The sequence below is a fragment of the Microcebus murinus genome, chromosome 4 (assembly GCF_040939455.1).
Source record: "Microcebus murinus isolate Inina chromosome 4, M.murinus_Inina_mat1.0, whole genome shotgun sequence".
NCBI classification, from domain to species: Eukaryota; Metazoa; Chordata; class Mammalia; order Primates; family Cheirogaleidae; genus Microcebus; species Microcebus murinus.
The window spans coordinates 21,124,215-21,143,247 of NC_134107.1; the positions used below are offsets into that span (position 1 = coordinate 21,124,215).

A 19,033-nucleotide genomic window follows, 5' to 3' on the forward strand; every position below is an offset into this window, starting at 1 on the left:
ATAGATACACAACTCTGGAAATATATTAAAAGTCACTGAATTTTACACATTAAATGAGTGAGATGTATGGTATGTGAATTGTACCCCCAAAAGCCATTAAGAAATACTTGATGGATAAGCAAATGAACAAATTAATATAGGATATAGTTGCTGACTCTTGTTCTTGGAGTTACTTAGAACCATGGGCTATTAGAACCATGTAAAATGCCAGATAAGGAACATTCATTCATGTTTTCATTCATTCAGCAGATATTTATAGAGCGTCTAGCATGTATCTATGTGACACTAAGTGACAGTGATTCAGCAGAAAACAAGACTGGAATAGATCCTACCTGCCCTCCTGGGGCACACACACTCAAACTTATGGTTCCTTTTCTTTATTTAGAAATTCTCTAGTTAGAGGCATAGCTGACTTTCATTCTTAAGTTCAGTCTTTAAGGATACTGAGTCCCCCCCTCCAAATTTGGGGCTGCATCTTCTTTAAAATGATCTGAGCCTGAAGTGAAACTATCATGGAAATCTGAAGTTAACTCCACTTTTAAGTTACAAGAGATAATCTCCCATGCTTTTTTTCAGCTAAGAAGAAAAATCCAAATCTCCTTTGGATAGCAGGTAAGTTAAAATGATAAAACCTGAACTACAGCTTTTACCAGTAGCAATTGCCATTGGGAAGATAAGTATCCAGTGAATAATGAAGGGAAAAAAATCCTATAAAATGTTGGATCACTAAAACAGGTTTTGCACATGAGGAGCAAAATTAGTTCATGAGCTGTGTATTGCAAAACATCCTGCCCCAGTGTGAGGTGGGTGTCTATAGCTGGTAGCAGTGGATTTCTCACCTTCCAAGACAGCCAAAGGAGTTGGCTGGCTCATTTCAAGAGGAGTAGGGTGATCCTTGGTGCAGTGCAATCAATGCAGCTTTGGTTTTAGTGGATCAAACCACAAAAACAGAAATGATGCCACGGCACAGGGAGGCAGGATCGTGGGGAGATTGAGAGTCTACTCATACCCCTGCCTCCCTGAGTCTGGACTGCAGCAGACTTGGATTCAAGTCATGCCTTTGCTACTTACAAGCTGTCAGTAAATTTGGGCAACATAGTTAACCCCTTCGAGCCTCTGTTTCCTCTTGTAGTAACAGTCCCTCCCCACCCCCAACCAGGGCTTTATCACCTTCATGCAGTTCTGGTCCCCAACCTCAACCCTCTTCTTCACAAGTCACTGCTAACTCTTGTCCTCTCTTTTCTTGGGATATCCTCTAGGGTTTGTTTGGTTTTTGTTGTGTATATTATTTTAGTTTTTTTTCCCTCTTCATCTCACCACCCTCCAACTCTATCTTCAGACCCTGAGGCCCCCCATAGAAACCACAAAGGATTATTGTAAAGGGAAGTAACAGTTTTTACAAGGATTGAGATGATTAAGGCAAATACATTTAAATGGAACAGTGAAGGTAAATGCATTCAATATATTTAGGGAAGTTGGGCATTTTTCAGAAAACAAAATTTTTGTTATACTTCCATTTATAACCTAGTGCAGTTATGTGTTAAGTAAATAAAAGTGAACTGAAGCATAGTCCACCTACCTCATGTGGTTAAAAATGTGAATGACAGTGAAACCAAACACAGAAATTAGGGGCTTCTAACTATTTCTGCCAAGTCTTGGTTCTGGACTAATCTTGAAAATGTTATTTAGCATAAATACTACAATTTGCCCTTCCCTCAGTTGGGGCTCTATTACCTTCACGCCCTTCTGGTCCCCAACCTCAAGCCTCTTCCTCACAAGTCACTGTCAACATTTGCCCCTTCTTTTCTCAGAAAATCCTCTAGAGGATATGTGTGTGTGTGTGTGTGCGCGCACGCGCACACACACACTGGTTTTTTTGTTTGCATCTTCATCTCACTATCCTCCAACTCTATCTTCAGACCCTCAGGCTCCCCACAAAAACCACAAAGGATCACTTGACTTCCCTTTAGAAATGTAGAAAGTATTACATTTTGGGGGAAAATCCCAAATACACCCTTCTCCAAATGCCAATATCTTCCCTAATGGCTATTTTTCAGTTGTATACATTTCAAGTTTCTCTAAGAAGCCGTGGCCCACAAAAAGCTGAGTCTGTTTCAAAAGTGTAGGAAACGTACCTGGCTGCTTTCTGAGTAAGCTCCAGTGGGAAATCAGGGCACAGCAATTGCAGCAAACAGTGATATTCTTTCATGGTCAGCAAATCTGAAGTGGAAATGGAGAGGAACACATTAGGTCTCTGCATTTCAAGTTACTGTTCTCTTTTTGGTCACTTCATGGGTTTCACACCTAGTCTTGGTAAAGCTGCTCTTTTCAAGGTGAGTCACTGTCAAGGGTGTTCTAGCCACTAACCTCCAGGGGTGAGATTTTAAGATCAATATTTCTGGCCGGGCGTGGTGGCTCACGCCTGTAATCCTAGCACTCTGGGAGGCTGAGGAGGGCAGATTGCTCGAGGTCAGGAGTTTGAAACCAGCCTGAGCAAGAGTGAGACCCCGTCTCTACTATAAATAGAAATTAATTGGCCAACTAATATATAGAGAAAAAAAATTAACTGGGCATGGTGGCGCATGCCTATAGTCCCAGCTACTCGGGAGGCTGAGGCAGCAGGATTGCTTGAGCCCAGGAGTTTGAGGTTGCTGTGAGCTAGGCTGACACCACGGCACTCACTTTAGCCTGGGCAACAAAGTGAGCCTCTGTCTCAAAAAAAAAAAAAAAGATCAATATTTCTATAAAGCTATCCTGGGTGGGAGGCACCCAGTTACATTCTGACCAAAGGGGCTTCACTGGTTTGAGAAAAGGTTGAGTGGAGAGAGGAAACAAGAGAGGAACCTTAGGCCAAGTGTAGTGACTCACTCCTGTAATCCTAGCACTCTGGGAGGTCAAGGCGGGAGGATCGTTCAAGGTTAGGAGTTCAAAACCAGTCTGAGCAAGAGTGAGACCCCATCTCTACTAAAAATAGACAGAAATTAATTGGCCAACTAAAAATATATAGAAAAAATTAGCCAAGCATGGTGGCGCATGCCTGTAGTCGCAGCTACTCGGGAGGCTGAGGCAGTAGGATTGCTTGAGCCCAGGAGTTTGAGGTTGCTGTGAGCTAGGCTGACGCCATGGCACTCTAGCAGAGTGAGACTCTGTCTCAAAAAAAAAAAAAAGGAGAGGAACCTTTATCAGCCTTCTGAATTTGGTTTTCCTTGTATAAAAATCTGGAAGAATGGGTCGTTTCAAAGCTGATTAAATCTGCTAAAATTCTCTGGCATGGAACATTCACCACCAGATGCCCAAAGACCATCCACAGAATCTGGAAGCAGTACTAAGGCAAACAGTCTTGCAGAGCATGGAGGAGAAGAGTATAGCATAGAAACCCACAGACCTTATTACTCTGTCATCCAGTATTGCAGCAGGCTGGCTACTTTTGGATGCCTGCACACAAATCTGGTCATCCTATTACAGGAAGCCAAGACCAAAGTCCAAGATATACAGTTAAGACAACCAAGGCAAATGAGTCCTGATATACACAAGCAATGCTTTGGGAGAGATAAGCCAGGACGAGGCTTTGTGGTCCGGCAGAAAACCCAGAGAGGCAAATCTCAGAGAGGTTTATAGTATCCCAAGGGAGAAGAAATACACTGATGCTTAAAAGTTGTTTTGTTACTGCATGTACTAAAGCCAAAAGATTTTAGATCAGCCAAGTAGCAGCAATCTGCAAGTAGTACCATATACTACCACATATCAAAGCATTTCAAACACAGAAGGACATGGTAAGACTAAAGCAAGAACAATCCACTCTGAAGCCAAACTGACTGGGAGGAGAATGGGTGAAAGGAGGGAATCCAGAGGGCACGGCTACATTTGGGGAATGAAGATGATGATCATAGGCACTTGGTTTCTTTGGACCCAAGTTACCCCAAGCCACAGGAATCCAAATCTCCTGCCCCTGTTAGTTCGGTTGATGCTTTTCCAAGACAAAAACCCCAAATCTCTAGGGATGGGCCTGAGTTCCTACTACTTTTTCATCAAAGCTGGATTCAAGGTGGGGGCACAAAGTTAGACTAACCACACTGCCAAAGTCAGGGACACTAAAGGAACAGACTCAGCGTCAATGTAGGTCAAAGGATCAATATGGCTTTTGTGGCTGCCTTCTTGGCCACAATGGGGTATGCACTTTCCTCTCCTCACTTGCCTGACCTCGGGCACGGCCTGGCAGGAGGTCTTGTTCTTCAAGGGAGGGAGTAATAGCTACTCATGGTCTCAAAGACTTAGGGTGAGGAACAGGATAGGCAAAGGGAAAGGAAAAAAGCCACTGAATCTAATGTGTTCCCACTCCAGAACTCCCCATAGCGAAAGAGGAGTGATTTCTGACAGGGAGTTTAATAAAGAAAGTTCTATCTTTAAATCATCAGTGCTTTTCTAGGCTAAACTTTGGTAGATGTTTCTGATGGCATTCTTAGGGGGAGTCAAAGTATTTCACAGGAATTCACATTTATCCCCCAAATTACCTACAAAATATCCTTGGGAATATAAATAGGGTGAAGAAAAAGGAGAAGTCTGGAGAGAGAAAGAGAGAGAGTTATTTAATTAAGAAAGACAATTCTAGGGATTAATCTTAGCCCCCTGGTTTACAGACTCTAGGCCTTCTTTAGGTTCTTGATGTTGTTCTAACTCATGCATTTCAGATATAATACTTGTTTACCAAGGACAGAAAAATGCTTTATAAAAATCACTTTGTATAATAAAAAAGGCTCTTAAAAATACTAAAAACAGAATACATCCCGCTCGCCACTTCTGGAACTCCACTCTCTTAAATGTTAAGCAAGGAAGATAGTCAGATAAAGAGACTAATGAAAATACAAGCAAATAAACAACTTTTAATTGTGGAAGAGAGTAGTTCTAATTCTACTAAAGTAGTGTCAAGATAATATCAAGGCTGGATGATTTCAAAGGAGAGGCATCTGCTACTTGGAAACACTCCTCAGTTGGTGTACAGTGGGTACTGGGAGGACAAGTGGTGAGATTTGTTCCACAGTCAGAATACTGATGAGCATGTGGGAGCTGTCCCCTTCCTGCTCCACAGGCTAGGGTTCAAATCTTGGCTCTGCAATTGACCAGGTATGTAACCTTGGGCAAACTGCTTAATCTCTCTAAATCTCAGTTTCTCAGCTGTAAAATGGGAATAATTAATACCTAATTTTCAGGGTTGAAGTCAAGTGTAAAAGAGAGGGCATTTATAAAGTACTTAGCAGAATATTTAGAATTTAGTAACACCAAACAATATGAGTTGTTTGGTTTTGTTTTTAAATCTTGGGGGCAGGGCCGGGCGCTGTGGCTCACGCCTGTAATCCTAGCTCTTGGGAGGCCGAGGCGGGCGGATTGCTCAAGGTCAGGAGTTCAAAACCAGCCTGAGCAAGAGCCAGACCCCGTCTCTACTATAAATAGAAAGAAATTAATTGGCCAACTGATATATATATAAAAAATTAGCCGGGCATGGTGGCGCATGCCTGTAGTCCCAGCTACTCGGGAGGCTGAGGCAGAAGGATCACTCAAGCCCAGGAGTTTGAGGTTGCTGTGAGCTAGGCTGATGCCACGGCACTCATTCTAGCCTGGACAACAAAGTGAGACTCTGTCTAAAAAAAAAAAAAAAAAAAAAAAAATCTTGGGGGCAAAAAAAATCCTGGGGTGAAGAGAGGAGAGGGGAGGAGGAAAGTGTTTCTTGCTGAGTTTGAGTGCTTCAACACCTAGAAGTGATCTGCCTTGAAAATTCTCTGTCAGGTTGCCTGAGCCAAATCCATTTTTGGATAGTCTTCTGCTATGTTCATTCTTTTAACATTACCATGTGTCTCCTCTGTTTCAGGCACAGTGTTATGATGAAGCTCTTGAGCTAAACATGGGCATTAGTTAATCCTAATGCTCTTGGTCTACTTTGGGCCCTTTGGCTCTCAGAGCTCTCTCCAAGATCTCAAAGGCCCTTTGGGCAGCCCTTTGTGCTCCAGCAGTAACAGTAATAAGACTGAGCAGTCTCTGAGCTTTGTGCTCAGCTTTTGAAGTAGCTCACTTAACCTTCACAGCAACCTTATGAAGTAGTCTCCTGGTCCCATTCCACAGATAAGGATATGGAAGTTTTGAGAGATGAAATAACCTGGTGAGTGAAGAGAGGAGGGTCCAGAGCCTGGGGGATAGGAAGGGACCTGTTTTGACAGAGCAAGATCCCAGGCTAGGAGGGAAGGAAGTGGGGCTGAGGGCTGAAAGGGTTTAATAATACTATTAATAACAGCTAACATTTATTGAGCACTTACTGTGGGCCAGGCACTGTTCCTCTAAGGAGTTTACATTTGTCACTTCATCTAATATTCACTATTGTTAGTTATCCCCATTGCACAGACAAAACAAACAAACAAACAAACAAACAAACAAAAAACCTCAGGTTGTGCATGCTTAAGAGGTAGAACTGGCAGTCTGGCTCCAGAACTTAAGCTAACATTTTCAGCACCTTGATCTTATAAACCATACTGTGTGAAGGCTTAAGAGTTTGCCCCCCCCCCAAACAAACTGTAGGAGCTAAATATCTCTAGGTGAACTGGATCAAGGAGACAATTCAAGTGAACTGGGATTTTTCACATAAGAAATTGAGTCTGAAAGGTTCTAATTACCATTAACAGAAAAGACTGAAGCTCCAGCACAGCAGCCTGAGCTAGGCCAGAGGACATGAGGAGGATGAGTACATCTGTGCTGGTGGTGATACCACCATCTCTCATCCCCGCCCACATGCCAGCTGCTCTTTGTCCCGGCAGATACAGGGAAGGTAAGTGGTGTATACCAACAGATGCTTTCTCTAAAAGAATCCCCCCACAATTAGGAAAGCTTCATCCAGCAGGTCCTGCAAGTTCAAAGGCAAAGACGTAAGAAAGCTTTGGTATAAGATCAAAATCAGAACACTCTCCACAGATTGGCACATCTCTTTTTTTTTTTTTCTTTTCTTTTTCCACTCTCCAACCCCACCCCCACCTGCACATCTCTTTTTGTGGGTGGTCAGAATTGCTACACTTTGTTCTTCTAGCCTTGAACTAGTCTCACCAACTGTGTGTCTGGCTCTGGACTTGAGGCTCTGGACTTGGTTTCCTCATCTATGAAATAACAGTATGAACATCATGGGGTTGTTATGAGTCAATGTAAATTACTTAGGACAGTGTCATAGGGCCATCTGTTAAGATTTGCTATTATTATTTTAGAAATAAACTAGAACTCAAGGCCAGGCATGGTGGCTCACACCTGTAATCCTAGCATTGCAGGATACTGAGGCGGGCAGATTGCTCAAGGTCAGGAGTTCGAGACCAGCCTGAGCAAGAGCAAGACCCCGTCTCTACCAAAAATAGAAAGAAGTTAATTGGACAGCTACAAAATATATATAGAAACAATTAGCTGGGCATGGTGGCGCATGCCTGTAGTCCCAGCTACTTGGAAAGCTGAGGCAGGAGGATTGCTTGGAGTTTGAAGGAGGCAGGAGGATTCCAGGAGTTTGAAGTTGCTGTGAGTTAGGCTGATGCCATGGCACTCTGGCCCGGGCAACAGAGTGAGACTCTATCTCAAAAAAAAAAAAAAAAAAAAAAGGAAACTAGAGCTCAGAGAGGTTAATTATTTCCCTAAGGAAACAACTAGAAGAGGTCTGAGATTCAGACCTAAGCCTATTGCAGGCTCCAAAGGTCTTGCAAGTTTCACCCCAGCAGGTGGGATCCAGCTGGTTTGTGAAGGACTTAACTTCCAATGATAGACTTGTTCATGCCAGGTGACTGGCAAACTTTATATCTAAGTTAAACAACAGATACCGTTTGGGCAGGCCACATTAAAGAGGGCAGGGTAGTCGGGCAGGGCAGCTGTTTTAGTGCAGAGCTCAGACTTTGCAATCAGATGACCTGGCTTTTTAACACTTGGCCACCAGCATGATTTGGACAAGTCATAACTTCTCTGAATCTTGGCTTCCTTGTCTTAAAAGTGTGAATAACCACAGAACCTATACCTAATGAAACTGTTGTAAAAAACCAAAAGAGGTAATTTAAGTGTAAGATGCTTTTCTGAAAGCAATTAACAAAGTGCTCAATAAATGGTAGTATTATTTTATAATTATTACCCGATTCAAACTTGAAGTCCTGAAATTAAGGAATCATTTTACTTAACTAATGCACTTAGCACAATGCCTGGCAAATATTTGTTGAAGGAATGAATGAATAAAAAGATGTATCACATAATGACCCAAATCAAAATTCAAAGGGTCAAAGTTCTGGTCACTGTGTGAACACAGAGATAGGGGATCTCCAGGTACAGGAGGCATTTCTGCAAACTCGGGGATATGAGGAGAAGCCAGGAGCTGTAAAGTGCTAAAAATGGAAAATGTCCTATTTGGTAGGTACTATAACTCTCAACAAACACAACAAATCATGGCAAGTACACTACATTTCATGGGCTTGTTGACTTCCAGACCCTTCTAAACAAGTGCTTAATTCAATCAGCTTGAATATTTATTTTCATGGTAATGCATCACCAATTTTACTATGAAAACCAGAGTAAGCCTAGGGTTCATTTCATAGAAATTCACTTTACCACGGTTACAATTCTAGCAATGGATACTATTGCTTTCAAGATAAACAGTGCCTTAACACAAAATATTGTTTTGTTGGTTATCTCTGCTCTAATCCTTAGAGAGTGATAGATGAGGTTATTTTAGCTAAGAAAATTAATCTAGTCAGAAATTATTGATTCCTAATATATTCAAAAGCTAACTCATTCTCATTTGAAAAGGATGTCTTTTCTACATCTGGTCTGCCTTCTTGCTGTAGAAATTCCTGCCTCTGAAGCTCTGTGGGAGCAGCTTAGTCATTTCCACATCATCGTTGCAGACCACCATGTGTGTCCACATTTGCTCAGAAGAACTGTGGCGGTATGTGGTTGTAGACTCAGATGCCTCTGCTCTTCCTGGGACAGGGTGCCTTTGCCAGGGTCAGAGTAGTGTCTCTGGAACAGAACTGGGGCCATGTCATTGTCCTTTACTCAGAGAAACCCTTTCCCAAAGCTCAAATCAGGGATGTTTAGCTGCAAAAAGTATGGGGGATGAAATGGGATTTAGCCTAAATTCATTTGTGTGAATGCCTCCATGTTGGCTGGGTGAGCTGTACAAGGCTAGAGATAATGAAATGCTACCATGCCATGGGGAATCTCAGAGGACTAAACAGCCTCTAGTTGGTTGGCTGCATGATCTCAAAAGGAACTACCCACAGAGGCCATAGGATACCACAACCCATGAGTGGACTCTCCAATTTTCAGCTGCAATTGTTTTTATGTTCTTTTATGCAGGGGTTGTGAAGTTTCATTCTAAATGACACTCATCCTCAGCCAGACTGCTCTGCCAAGGGATGCTCGGAAGGACATGGATAGTTCAGGGCATGACCACACCACCCCTTCTCATCCCTAGGGCACTGAGGCTTTGTTACCAGGCCACAGCTGAGTAAATACTTCTCTGTGCTACTCTGCAAGAAGGGGAAAGGGAGTGAGGGAGAGTGGGGGGTGGAGGAGGGAGGAAGGCAGCAAGACATCTGACAGCGTCACTCCCCATGTAGCACTTGGGACCACAAGTCACAGGAAGATTGCTAACATCCTAAGGCCATGTTCCTGTTGAGCAAAGCCCCAGAAGAGCAGGCTGTGTTATTAAATTTTATCTTCTTTGGCAGCACTGTTATTTTATATTATAAATGGAGGGAAATGATAATTAGTTTACTGAAAGGGAAATTATAAAAGGAATGAGAAGCAATGGCTTCCAGTGACACCTGTGGGGTAAAGTAGTTGGGTCATTATTAACACTATCCTTTGCCAACTCATTACTCCCCAGAGCATCTTTAGTATGTTCAAGTAGGGGCAGAAAGCCCCTTTAGGTTTTTATATTTTTATTATGACTAAGTCAGACACAAAGGAAGAAATATAGTTAGCCTATTTCTATTTGACCAGTAGGTATGTTCTAGGTAAAGTATCAGACATAGCAACAATTTCGTGGCCATGTTTAGAATGAATACAAGCAACTTCCCAGGAACTGTTTATAGAAGATAAAGATTTAAAGAAATGTAGGCATTTCCAATCAGGGTCTGAAAATTCTTCCCCAGGGTCATGTATGACACATCATGACAATCTGATCAGCTTTTTAGGCTAACAATAGCCATCTCTAGCCACGGGGGAGGGGGGGAGGGGGGGCTGAACCAGAGCCTGGGCTGATATGATAAGATCCTTGGGATATTGCCCTCTTTTCTGTCCATCATGATGGAGCCATTGAGAGTTGGAGGACCAAGGCAAGGCTTTGTTCTGGGGGAGGTCCTGTCTTAGAAAGCTTTGTTGACATGAAACACAACAGGCTGCACATGCCCAGGGTGGGCAGCCATATGGCATTGTGGAAGGAGGCACTAGTGCCAGGAGGAAATAAAGCCTCGCTCTAGTGGCAACAGGGCTAGCTACTCTGGCACAGGCAGTTTCCTACCCATTTATTGAGGAAGTAGGAGGCAGTTTTGTGCACCAAAATGTGGAGCAAGATCTTGGCATCATAGGCTCCCAAGGAGTCTAGGAACCCATCAGAGAAGTTATTCAAGCCTCCTAGCATTTGCTCCAACACTCACATGCTCATGCAGCTCCACCAGGTGTTGCCACTTCACATCTTTGCTTAGAAACAGGAGGATAGGATGTGTCCTATATTCTCCTCTAGGAAGAAGCAGGTACTGTCACAAACTCCTGCAAGCCACTCTTGCTCTTAATTGAACGGAAATGGTTAAACAGGCACAAGAGCTGAAGTGGAGAATGAACTTTAATCCTTCCTAATGGTGACGAAAGGTGAGAGAAAACATCCTGCCCTCCCAATGGTGATATATCTGGAATACCTCACTCAACCTTTGAAAAAGAGGAAGTATTTTTAATTTCCTTCTAGGGTTTTTATGGCCAAAATGAGGGTTTTTAACGTTGTTTTAGGGGGGAAAAGTCTATTCTACCTCAGAGACACATCATGATATAGAGAAAAGAACCTGGTCTGAGTTTGGCAAAGAACTGATTATATTCCTCTAGGCACAACTTTTCTAGGCCTCAGTTTTCCCACCTGTAAAATAAGGATGTTGTAATATATGAAGGTTGAAAAAAAATTTTAAGAGATATACACTTTTTGCCAAAATAAAAAAAAAAAAAAAGAGATATACACTTTTAAAAACGGAAACCTTATAAGAAACCTCAAAAAGCCTTTCTTACCAAACTTTCTCTTCAACACCCCTCACCCAGGCTAGAGGCAGTCGGGAGAGAAGGCCTGAGGCACTGCCTTAAAACTCTAGGGCTCTACAAAGGGCAGTTTGAAAACCACTGGCCATAACCCCTAAGTAGGTCTTATATAGTTCAGTGGTTAAGAGTGCAGGCTTTGCCAGGCATGGTGGCACACACCTGTAGTCCCAGCTACCTGGAAGGCTGAGGCAGGAAGATGGCTTGAACCCAGGAGTTTGAGGCTTCAGTGAGCTATGATCATGCTACTGCATTCCAGTCTAGGTGACAAAGCAAGACCTTGTCTCGTAAAAAAAAAAAAAAGAGTGCAGGCTCTTAAATCAGCCAACCCAAGGTTCAAATCCTGTAAAGCTAACTAGCCATGTGACACTGGGCAAGCTAATTGGACATAAGAGTGAATAATAATAGCATTAATAATGATAATACTAATCATGAAAAGTTTTTGAGAGGATTAAAAGATATGATTAAAAAAGGCGAGAGATGGTAAATGGCAAATTAAACTGCTAGTATATGACACAGGTAAGCATTCAATAAACAGTATCTTCTCTTGTTACTTTTCTGCATTTGAGGCTCACAGGTGAGATGGCACCTGTATAACAAAAGGCACAATTCATTGATTCTCCTTCAGCTCAAGCCAGTGGCTGGCTGAAAAAGTCCTATTTCTTATCTCATGATTATTTTATCATGCCTTTGTTCTTTATTGATGAATGAAAACAGACTTCCTGCCTGAAGGCAGGTGCACACCACTTTCCTGGATGGTCAATGCACTGCCAACTCTCTATCACCTCATTTTTAATAGTGCTGATGGCTAATATTTGAAGAGAGATTATAGAATTATGCAAACTATTTATATAGGCATCATCACTTTTGACCCCTATAAGAACCTTGCAGGGCAGGAATAGGATAATATTATCCCCACTTTTATAGACAAGGAAAATGAGCCTCAGCAAGGGACAAAATTGCCATGTTAAGTGGTAGTGCCAGGATCAAATCTAGCATTCTTATTCTCATTCTCTTTCCACTACACAGGCTAGTTTCCTATGATGTCTTTTTCTTTTCTTTTGAGACAGGGTCTCGCTCTGTTGTCCAGGCTAGAGTGCTGTTGTGTCATCATAGCTCACTACAGCCTCAAACTTCTAGGCTCAAGTGATCCTCCTGTGTCAGCCTCCTGTGTAGCTGGGGTTACAGGCCTGTGCCAACACACGTGGCTTTTTTTTTCTGTAGAGACAGGGTCTCAATATTGCTCAGACTCAAACTCCTCGCCTCAAGCTATCCTACTGCCTCAGCCTCCCAAGTAGCTAGAATTAGTAATAGCCACCATACTCATCCAGCTCACGGCAACCTCAAACTCCCAGGCTCAAGCAATCCTCCTATCTCAGCCTCCTGAGTAGCTGGCACTACAGGCGAGTACCACCACACCTGGTTAATTTTTTCTATTTTTAGTAGTTCTGGGCTAATTCCCCCCCTCCCCCTTTTTAAAGTAGAGACATGGTCTCGCTCTTGCTCAGGCTGGTCTTGAACTCCTGACTTCAAGTGAGCCTCCTGCCTCAGCCTCCCAGAGTGCTAGAATTATAGGCGTGAGCTACTGCTCCTGGCCCGTAATTTTATAAGCTATGAACAAAACTGTACAAAGAGGACTTAAAGGCCGGGCGCGGTGGCTCACGCCTGTAATCCTAGCTCTCTGGGAGGCCGAGGCGGGCGGATTGCTCAAGGTCAGGAGTTCAAAACCAGCCTGAGCAAGAGCGAGACCCCGTCTCTACTATAAATAGAAAGAAATTAATTGGCCAACTGATATGTATATAAAAAAAAAAAATGAGCCAGGCATGGTGGCGCATGCCTGTAGTCCCAGCTACTTGGGAGGCTGAGGCAGAAGGATCGCTCGAGCCCAGGAGTTTGAGGTTGCTGTGAGCGAGGCTGACGCCACGGCACTCACTCTAGCCTGGACAACAAAGCGAGACTCTGTCTCAAAAAAGCAAGCCACAGAAAACAAAAACTAATAAAAGTTTATAATTTCTCTGAGCTTTCCACTGTCCAAAGCAGCCATAGAATAAATAAGTGAAACAATTTATGCATTTGATTTGCTTAAAATGCATTTTCCTTCTTTTCTAAATAAATATAAACAGAAGCAGTGGCTAACAGGTTTACTCATTGAGGGTGAGTTGAACCAAGACAGACTAAAAATAACAAAACAACAATCTAAGTTCTCTGGTTCTCGATGGGTGTGTGAGCAGGGGAAGGCTGTTGCCAGCATGTGGGCATGTTTATAAAGACCACAGCCGTTCTCCAGTCAGAATCCACTAACTTCCACCAATGATGACAGATTTATGGCTACCCATTAGCTAAAAAAACAGACTTAAGAAACAAAAACAGCAGGAACCAGAAAGAGGGTTAGATACAGATAAACACATACATCTCTTCAGATGAATCCACCTTTGTCTTTCCTGCTGTTTTCTGTCTTTTGTGGGCATATATAGTACCATAGTATAATTATATGTATATGTGTGGGTAAGACAAAGAGGCAGCTACAGAAAGAGTGTCTGACTCTTTTGGGACTGGATGGGAAAGGAAATTGATGTTAGCAGTTACTGTTCCTTAAAGCCATCAGCTTTGTTTTTCAAAGTATGGTTTTCCTGGTAAAGGATCCTTTGCCTGTAATATGAGTGAATCACTCATCTTATTTTAATAAAAATGTGAGCCAAATGATAGTGTTCTCTGTCCTGGGAAATAACACAATAGTTAGGCTTTCTGAACCCTGGTCCTTATCTTTAACTGGGACTGGTAGGCATATAAAAAGAAAAGGAAGGCTGGGTGCAGTGCCTCCCATCTGTAATCCTAGCACTTTGGGAGGCCGAGGTGAGAGATTCCTTGAGGCCATGAGTTCAAGACCAACCTGAGCAACATAGTGAGACCTCCATCTCTACAAAAAAAGAATGAAAAAAAGAAAAATTAGCTGGGTGTGGTGGCATGCAGCTGTAGGTCCTCCTACTTGGGAGGCTGAGGCAGGAGTACTGCCTGAACCAAAGAGTTTGAGGTTTCAGTGAGCTATGATAATGCCATTGCACGCTAGCCCAGACAACAGAGTGAGACCCTGTCTCAAAAAAATTTTTTTGACCTTTTGCACTTGCTTGCTTTTTTCTCAATTCCTTTATTCTACTTGGGATTTAATTTTTTAAATACAGATTTTACAGAGCACAGCAGTAGAATAAAAAACTGGAGTTTCTTTTCATACAAACTTATTTTTATTTATTTATTTATTTTATTCCGGCATATTATGGGGGTACAAATTTTAAGGTTTCAGTAAATGCCCTTTCCCCCCTCCCCCCATACAAACTTATTTGGATATTTTTATATTTCAAATTATTGATATATTCAAAGAGTAATTTTAATCTCTATAATTTTTGCTAACCGTGTCGAGTCACACTCGATATCCGAGTGCAAAGGGTTAAATAATAAATACATAAAAATAAAAGGAAAAAGATGAATAATACCCCAGGGGCATCAAAGCATGAACCCATCTAATTTCTTTTAAGCACAAGACAAAGTCTTACTTAAAGACTTACTTTAAGTAAGTCTTTACTCACTGGAGTAAAGACTTACTCACTGGAATTTGGATTAGGTACCTGGTTTCCCCATTGATGAGTGGCCTTCAACTGGGCATCAACTCTTTGTGCCTTAGTTTTTTCCTCTGTCATGCCTCACATAGAAATGATCAGGGCTCATTAGACTAAGTAAAATATATTTTAAAGTATGTAAGTTTATATACCCTTTTACCTTTTGAATTTTGTCATGTTCATGTATAACTTATTTTAAAAATTAAGAAAACAAACAAAAGTATGAGCAATGAAAAAGCATCAAAGGTCTTTAAAAAGCAAGACTATTATGAATCATTTTTCGAACTCCTGACTTTGAGTGATCCTCCCGACTTGGCTTCCCAGAGTGCTAGGATTACAGGTGTGAGCCACCGCGCCCAGCCTACGAATCATTTTAAAAGTGCCAACCTTTTATCTCAATAATCCTGAGGGTTCTTTTTGCATCTAACATTCTAGGATCCTTTCACTGTAATTCTCTGTGGTTGATGCAGTAGTAAAAAGACCAGGTAGGGTATAAATTTGAATCCACACAGCATATAACTTGCTAGCGGAATGGGAATGCTGGGAAACCCACTGTACTGTTTTCCAGTGTAGCATCATATAGTAGCTAAGAACATGTGATCTGGAATTAGGACAGGCCTCAGTTCAAAATACCTCTACCACTTCCTAGCTGTAAGGGCTTGGGTAAACTTCTTTAAGCCTCAGTTTTTTCATTTGTAAAATGTTATAAATTGTTTTCTCCCAGACTTTATACAATAGGGGCCCATGCTATTGCCCTGACTGCATCTCAAGGCAGTTAGAAATATTAGCCCCCAAAAATTCACCTTTTGCTCAGAATATTTCAGTCACACTAGCTTTGCTGTTTTGTGAATATGTCAAGCAAACTCTTGCCTCAGGCTTTTGTACCTGCTGTCCCCTCTTCCCATAGATACCTGAACAGCACTTAACCTCCTTCTGGTCTCTGCTCAAATGCCATCTTATCAGTTAGGCCTCTCCTGGCCATAGTATTTAAAACAATAACTCTTCCCCTAAACCCTGTCTCATTTTCCTGCTTTATTTTTCTCCATAGCATTTAGTACTGTATGATCTACTATTTCTATCTCTCTCTCTCTCTCTATATATATATATATATATACACACACATACATATACATATATATTTTGAGACAGAGTCTTCCTCTGTTGCCCTGGGTAGAGTGGAATGCAGTGGTGTCATCATAGCTTACTGAAACCTCCAACTCCTGGGCTCAAGTGATCCTCCTGCCTCAGTCTCTGAAATAGCTGGGACTACAGGCGCACACCACCACGCCCGGCTAACTTTTTCTATTTTTGGTAGAGATGGGGGTCTTGCTCTTGCTCAGGCTGGTCTTGAACTCCTGACCTAAAGGTATCCTGAGAGCTACGATAACAGGCATGAGCCACCTCATCTGGCCATGGTTTTAACTGTATTCCCTGTCTCTCCAGTAGAAGCTCCAAGAGGGCAATGATTTTGACTCTTTTATTTATTGTTGGTCCTTAAATAATCATTAGAGGAGTGATACTGCTGTGAAGAGTATGTGAGATAATGCTTGTGAAGCTCTTTGCACTCAGCGTCCAGGATAGAGAATATGGTAGGTAGGCAGGTTTTGTTTGGCTTGAATTGTGTTTTTAATTTTTTGAGGCAAAATAATTTTATTTTATTTTTTTGAGACAGAGTCTCGCTTTGTTGAGAGACTCCAGGCTAGAGTGAGTGTCGTCGCTTCAGCCTAGTTCACAGCAACCTCAAACTCCTGGGCTCAAGCAATCCTACTGCCTCAGCCTCCCAAGTAGCCGGGACTACAGGCATGTGCCACCATGCCTGGCTAATTTTTTCTATATATATCAGTTGGCCAATTAATTTCTTTCTATTTATAGTAGAGACGGGGTCTCGCTCTTGCTCAGGCTGGTTTCGAACTCCTGACCTCAAGCAATCCGCCCGCCTGGGCCTCCCAGAGTGCTAGGATTACAGGCGTGAGCCACCGTGCCCGGCCAGAGGCAAATATTTTAAAAAATCAAGATATTACCCACAACACAATCTAGATTTCAGATATCTCTTTTTAAGAAGATCCAAAGATCTGGCAAGAGAGGGCCAGATTCCTGCATGGAGCCGAGGAGGAGGATGCCTTTGCATGTTTATCATTGAATAACACCCGAATGTCTCACATTACCAGCCTGGCCACTGTAGGCAGATGAATTTTCAACCCCAGATGGAGAATTTCTCTCTGGAAGCTTTTATAATAAAGATTTAGATTCACTCTGAGGTGGCTGTGGAGACTAGACACCTCACGTGTGGTAGCAGCAGGGATGACAATGCGTGAATGTAGGGGAGTTTTGGTATTAAGATTATGCTGGCCCTGTGAAATATACTGAGAAGTCTTTCCTCTTCCTCACTTCACTAAAGGAGTTAGTTAAGATTGAATTCCGGCTTTATTTCTACCCTAATTGATTGGTAGAATTCTATGAAACCATCTACGCCTGGCATTTTCCTTGAGAAGTTTTCAATTACAAATTTAATTTCCTTAAGAGATATGGGACTGTTTATATGAATTATTTTTTCCTGTATCCATTTTGGAAGGTTGTGGTTATCAAGGAAGTATGTCAGAGTTGTAGAATTTATCAGATGAAGTTGTTTATTATACCCCATTATCATTTTAATGTCTGTAGTTCTGTAGTACTGTTCCCTTTATTATTCATGACATTGGTAATTCATGTTTTCTCTTTTTCTTAGATAAATTTTGTAAAGGGTTTATAAATTTTATTAATCTTTTTAAAGAAAAAACGATTTAATTCATCTGACTAGATGAAGTTTAAGATGAAAATAAAGTAGATGACCTAATGATGTTAATGAGAAAGAGCAAAATAAAAATTGTTATATATAGTATGGTCCTATCTTTGCTTTAAAGGAAAAAGGATACAAATTAGTATAGGAAAAAGAATGAACTATACCAAAGTGATAACACTAGGGGTTAACTCTGGGTTTGAGGACTATGGGTGATATATGCTTTCTTGCAATCAGAAGCATAAAATTTATTTCATAAAAAACAATTCTGGGGCAGGTGTGGTAGCTCATGCCTGTCATTCCAGCACTTTGGGAGGCCGAGGTGGGAGGATCACTTAAGGCAAGAGTTTGAGACCAGCCTGGGCAACATAGCAAGACCCCATCTCTACATAAAAATTAAATAAAAAAATTAGCCGGGCATTCCTATAGTCCCAGCTATGTAGGAGTCTGAGACAGGAAGATTGCTTGAGCCCAGGAATTTGAGGTTATAGTTAGTTATGATTATGCCACTGTACTCCAGCCTGGGTGACAGAGCAAGACTCTGTCTCTAAAAAAAAAAAATACACACACAACAAAAACAAACAAAAAGCCATTCAAATTTATGGTATGTATATTTCAATAAAGCTGTGGAAGGAAGGCAGGAAGGCAGGGAGGGAGGGAGGCAGGGAGGGAGGGAGGCAGGGAGGGAGGGAGGGAAAATGGAAGGAAGGAAATGATTCAGAGAGATTGTCGACTCTACCTTCCTTCAGAAACCTATTTCCATGTTTCTCATTCTCAGTGACTCTATCTTCCCCAAGTTACTCGAATCCCATTTAGTTCCTTTCCTAAACCTTGTTTTGTTCATGATGAAAAGAGGATGCAAAGCTGATAATCATGTTATATAATCCTTTCTATATTTTTGGATCTTCTTATAATGCCCCTCAGTGTTCCCTCATGGCGACGCTCAGGCTCACTGATGGTACAGTAAGGTTATACAACCCTTCAAATGAGAGCATGGCAGAGAGAAAAAACACCTATCAAAGACAGGGCATAGAAAGGAGCAGTTATAGTACTCTCCATACATTTCATTTTCTAATCTGCAACCGTATTTATTTATAGTTTTCCTTTCTTTCCACAATCTAAGATGATTATTTCCTCGTGAACAGTATGGCTGACCAGAAGGGCAGGCTTGGGAGACTCAGAACCCTGCCTTGACTCTGCCAGACTATCTCCCTTGAGCAAGCAACTTACTCTTTAGGCCTTAGTTTCTTAGTCTATAAAACAGAGATAATAATCGATTACTATTTACTTGAGAGAAAAAGGCCAGATCTATGATTCCCAAGGCTCTTTTAAGTTATGAAGTCATAGA

General features: G+C 41.8%; 1 protein-coding gene across 5 annotated transcripts in view; it reads right to left on the bottom strand.

The window, feature by feature from the left end:
- CSTPP1 (centriolar satellite-associated tubulin polyglutamylase complex regulator 1) overlaps positions 1–19,033 on the bottom strand; it is a 182,458-nt gene that overhangs the window by 23,219 nt on the left and 140,206 nt on the right. For all 5 annotated transcript variants that reach the window (XM_012789354.3, XM_076001958.1, XM_012789343.3 and 2 more), the window contains one exon: positions 2,136–2,220. In XM_012789354.3, the coding sequence (XP_012644808.1) occupies positions 2,136–2,220 (85 nt within the window). The remainder of the gene's footprint in view (positions 1–2,135; positions 2,221–19,033) is intronic.